This window comes from Zea mays, chromosome 9 (genome assembly GCF_902167145.1).
Source record: "Zea mays cultivar B73 chromosome 9, Zm-B73-REFERENCE-NAM-5.0, whole genome shotgun sequence".
Taxonomy (NCBI): domain Eukaryota; kingdom Viridiplantae; phylum Streptophyta; class Magnoliopsida; order Poales; family Poaceae; genus Zea; species Zea mays.
This window is the reverse complement of record NC_050104.1, coordinates 68,638,100-68,643,190: the sequence shown is the minus strand read 5'-3', so window position 1 is coordinate 68,643,190 and position 5,091 is coordinate 68,638,100. Positions and strand designations below refer to the sequence as shown.

The window sequence follows — 5,091 nt, the reverse complement described above, 5'->3', positions numbered from 1 at the left end:
TCTCAAGCTTCGGGAAACCAATACTCTTCGACAGAGTACTGATAACCTTTTCTCTAGTTCGGTCTCGAAGACAACCTAAGCTTTCATCGTCAATACCGCCGAAGAGTGGCGCCCCTGGCTGATACCCGCAGGATATGGCATAGTCTCTCAACTCTTCTTTCTCAGCCTTTGACAATTCTTGCCCAATTAAATTTTGAAAGTTGAAATTTTCTTCCTCTGAAGTATCTTTGGCTATCTCCTTCTCTTTTCCAGGCACTGTGGCCATGGTCTCTTCAGCGGCTATAGCAGCTTCTTCTGCGGCCATATCCAGAAGCATTTTATCAATATCAGAGAATGTGCTTTCTAGATTCGCATCTTCGGCCGTTGCAGCTTTGACAGTTGCAGCTTCAGTAGGTGCAGCTTCGGTAGCTGTAGCGCTCTCGACAGCTGGTGCCTTTGACGCCGAAGCTGGCGGTGGTGTTTCTTCAATAGCTTCAGTCACAGTAATAATCCTTCGTTTTTTTGGCCCAGTAGACTTCTTCGCTTCCGAGGGCTCCTTCTTCTTCTGTAAAAGCTTCATCAGATGTGGCCCCAGTGGATTTAGCTTGATAGGCAAGGATTCAGTCATTACCTTTAGAATCTCTTCCACGTCGGTAGCAGAAGGTGTTGAAGGAGTCTCTTCTTCCATATCAGTCGCCTTCTGCTTCGGAGCTGCAGCTTTCCTTTTCTTCGGAGTAACTGCCTTCGGCTCAGGGCTTTTTTCACCATTCTTCAGAATTTCTTCATCTTCTTTCACCATTCTAGCAGCTTGTCTGCCCACAACACTAACAATTCTTTTTCTTTTTTGCCCTTCGGCGCCCTTGTTCAATCGCTCATAGTTAGGATATTCAAAATTCAGGGCATCCATTACCCGATTCAATCTTCGCTTCGGTCGGGCGCCGAAGGCTGCAGTCAGCAACTGATCTTCTTTTTCATATAATTGCCCAAAATCTCATTGCACATAACTTCAATTGTATCCAACCATTCTTGGCAGGGTTCTTTGAAGTGTTTCTTGAATTTAAAATGATAGCGCAGCCGAACGAGTTCATTCTTCTTCTTCTCTCCTTCAAGCTTCGGCATACCCCATTCCCTTAGCATTGGGAATACTCTGTTGGCTAAGTATTCTTGAACTAAATCCCTAGTTCCAATATGTTCAGACACAACTCTAAACTCGCTCACAGCATCTGGGCATGGTGCCCCCGGCGTCATGTTGCATTGAGGCCTAGTCAGCCTGAAGGTTAGCTCCAGCGGGCTCTGAACTAGCTTCTCCTTTTTCTCATCAATCTTAACATAAAACCATTCAAATTTCCAACCGGTCGGCCATTTAGTGCGATAGCTAACCACAAGTGTCTTCATGTCTTTGCGATAAGCAAAATTATAGCAACCGAAGTTCTCATGCAATCTGTCTTCTCTAGCCTTCGTCTGATAGTGAAGTTCATGTACTCGGCAGAAGGCTTCGGCGAGCGGCTCCACCCCTTGGCTTTGGAGAGCCTAGATAATCTCAACCCTGCTTTGAAGAAGCTCTTAAAAACTACCACTTCATCATTTTCTGGTTTCGGGATAATCTCTTCCTCGCCAAAGCGAATCAACCCTTCTCGGCTTCTCTGAAGTAGCCTAGCTTCGTCATCATGGCCATATCAGCTTTAGACACAGTCGACTTCCCAAAATCCAAATGGTTGGGCTTCGATGGCATAGCGGTGTTATAATCAATCTCTCCTTCACCAGTATCGCCCTCTTCAATATCTGCCTACTTGGTTTCAGTAGCAGGTGCACCTTCCTCAGAAGCGCCCTCTGTCGCAACCAGTCCCGACCGCATCATAACTTCGGAGATCGGAGCAGTTTCAGCAGCTTCGGTTTCTTCTCCATCACGTGTAACCCTGGCTGTTGAGCGCACCCTGGCGGGGATGGCAACGGGGAAATCCCCGTCGGGTTTTGGCTCCCCGTACCCGTCCCCGCGACAAAAAAATTTCCCCGCGGGGATCCCCACGAACTCTTGCGGGGGGGGGCATTTCTTCCCCATCCCCGCTCCCCGCGGGGATAAATCCCCATCGGGGATCCCCATCCCCGCTTAAATTATAATTATGACATACTTTCTTTGTTATTAATACAAAACATTGTCACTTATATACATTGTCAGATGTTAGAACTCATTATGTGTACATCAAAATAACATATTTATACAACGAGTTATCTCTTAACAATGTAATTATTTATTTTTTTATTATATATTACATGAAAACATCACCATATATAAGTTTAACGGGTCCCCACGGGGAACGAGGATGGGGAATGTTTCCCCATCCCCGTTTACCCATCGGGGGAGGATTTTTCCCCGTTTACATCCCCGTGGGGGAGAACCTTCCCCATCCCCATCCCCTAATGGAGGAATTCCCCATGGGGAATCGGGGATCGGGGCCCCATTGCCATCTCTTGGCCATTTGATGTTGAATTTCTTGCGTTTTGACGAAGTTGATTATTTTTGCCGAAGCTCCCTCTTGTCACGAAGCTAGAAAAAGTGATCCTTTGTTTGAGAATATGGTGAACAAGCTTCGGCTATGGTCAAATTTTTCGGCAGCACAACAGTGCATATAGCAATAAATGTTGTGGTAACTTCGTCTGTTTATATAGTGTTGCAGGTGGGAAGGTGAATCGTCAAGCCGCTCGCACCCGCTGAACAGTCACCCGCACTCGCTGAATGGTGGACCATGGTGCCCAAGAAGTTGAATCACCAGATCGCGTGTACCCGTTGTATGGTAGGACCACCATTCTCTCGGAATATTTAAATCGTTTCTCGGCAACGAGCTAAAGGAAGGTGTTTTTGGACCTTCGGCATTCCGAAGCCTGAGAGAGTTTTTCACGGGTCGAGCTCGTTACGAAAAACGATCTGTCACCGTGAAGGGCTACTGTTGGGGGTCTGCTTCGTCGCCGAAGGTCCCATAAGAAGAAATACCTTCGGAAGATTGACACAAAGCCGAAGCTACCAATCAGAGAGCTTCGGAGTACATTTCCAAATGCACTGATTTAAAGATGAAATGACCAATTGGCCTGTGATAGCTTGTATTATTATTGTAAACCTTTGTAAAGGGCATGAATGTAATTTCTCACAGGCTGCGTCCTGTGCCTATAAATAGATGAACAGTATCCATGTACTGTTCACGCTATCTTGTATTCGTTCGTGCGCAACGCTTGAATTTTTGTCTTCTGTTAAGCCGAAGGTACAAATGTGATTAAATATCATATTTAAATATTCAAGTTTATATAATGAAGTTATGTGAATGATGTTATATGATTATTCATGTTATCTTTCATGTTTCATATGTTTTGTCTTTCATTGTCGTATACCATGATGATAAAGGTACGTTCTTTATGACCTTCGTCCGAAGATCACTATATCCTAAGAGAAATAATGCTTCGAAGGACGAAGGACATTAACATTTAATACTTTGTGTTGTCTTGTTCTTGACCCATAGCGTTTGAGAACATGTCCCCAACAGTAATATTTGTGTTCGTTTTCATGTAATTGTTGGCACTAATATTTTATCGAATAATTTGTGCAACGTCGTAAAGCACGAGCATTATACTAGTATATACTATCTCCGTCCAAATTAATAGTCGTTTTATCTATTAGTTTTATGTCTATATTTAAATAAGTGAGAATGAATCTTAACACATAAAATTCAACCATCAAACCTTTGATGAATTTACCATTAGCCTAAAACGAATTTTATTTTGTTACAAATAGAGTATAATTTTATCTTTTTCACTACAACGATGTTGGAAATCGTTGAACCGTAAAAACTGACGCTTTATATAGCAGAGAAGAAGAATTTGGCCAAGTTAGGTAAATTATCTTGCATTCGTATGAAAGCATGTTTAGTGCGTTTCCATAAAGAAAAACTAAACGCCTCTCAGAATCACGGTGGCAGCAGCACTTGCCAGCACGGCACATTTCAGCCGGCTGCCCTTTTGGGCGTCACAAAACTGGCGCGCGCACGCCGCGCGCACATGTCTCTGGCAGAAAATTTGAAGTCCCCTCCGCCGAGCGGCCGCCCCATCCTCGACCGTTTAGAAAAACACGCCCCGCCAGATTCGCCTGCGCATTGAACGAAAACACCGAAACCCACCTCCGACCCCGTCCGCTCCCTCCACTACTTCCCAATCATTTGCCCCAAAAACTCAAATCCTGAAAGGGATCCCGGCTCCCCGCTCCCCCCTCCTGGGCTACAGCTCTCAAATACCGATGGCCACTCCCCGTTCCCCAATCCAACCTCCAGCGTCCAGCCTCACCGCCCCTCCCCCGCCCTCGATTTCCCCCCGTCCTGGCACCCGATCTCGCGACCCGTGATGGCTGCCGGTTCTGCAGGCAAGGAGAACGCTGCTCCTTCTACTTCGGACGCAACCGTTTCGGCTGCTGCGGTGTCTCGGCGGCACGTCTACGCTGTCAAGAGCTGCGGAGTGAAGAAGCGCCCGTCGAGGGCGCGGTTGCTGGGCCGGGTCCCGCTCCGGGACATCACCAACCTGGTTCAAACGAGCTTGGCGGTCGCGGGACCTGAGGCTCCTCTCGGGCAGGAGGTTTCGCCGGCTCTGGCGACGTAGTTGGCCAAGCCCGATGTGGTGCTGCGGCGGTGTTGAGACTAGCAGCACTGCTGGATGGAGTCGCTGCTGCCCCGGCGGCTAAAGCGGACAGATACTCCCTCCGGAAGGGGTTCAGCTAGGCGCCCACTGTACAGTATAGAACAGTTCTTGCTTCGTGGCCCAATTTCTCTTCGGTTTTGGTTGCATTCGATTGGACTGGATTGGTTGGTTGATCCTCTATTTTCTGTACTCTTCTTGATAGACTGAGTTGTCCCCAGGGGAAAATAAGATAAATTGCAAAAACCATAGATTCATCTGTTCCTCACTGATGATGGCGTCACAATGGGTCGCAATTTGGATTCCTGATATTCCAGGAAATTGTTAAGTTAGGGGATGCTTGTGTGACCTTTGATTCTGTTCCCTGCTGATCCCCAAAGACCTGAGGGCTGCTATAGCAGGGAATCCGGTCTTTAGGCCATCATCCCAACACTGAATCTA

At 46.8% G+C, this 5,091-nt stretch overlaps 1 protein-coding gene across 1 annotated transcript; it reads left to right on the top strand.

The window, feature by feature from the left end:
* Positions 1-4,129: 4,129 nt before the first annotated feature.
* Positions 4,130-4,890, top strand: LOC100278007 (uncharacterized). Its single transcript, NM_001151428.2, has one exon. It carries the CDS (start codon positions 4,363-4,365, stop codon positions 4,612-4,614), a length of 252 nt encoding a protein of 83 aa, NP_001144900.2. The 5' UTR covers positions 4,130-4,362; the 3' UTR covers positions 4,615-4,890.
* Positions 4,891-5,091: the final 201 nt, after the last annotated feature.

Bases quoted from the DNA above. Each gene is read 5' to 3' on its own strand.
- LOC100278007 (NM_001151428.2), top strand. From the start codon at position 4,363: ATGGCTGCCGGTTCTGCAGGCAAGGAGAACGCTGCTCCTTCTACTTCG.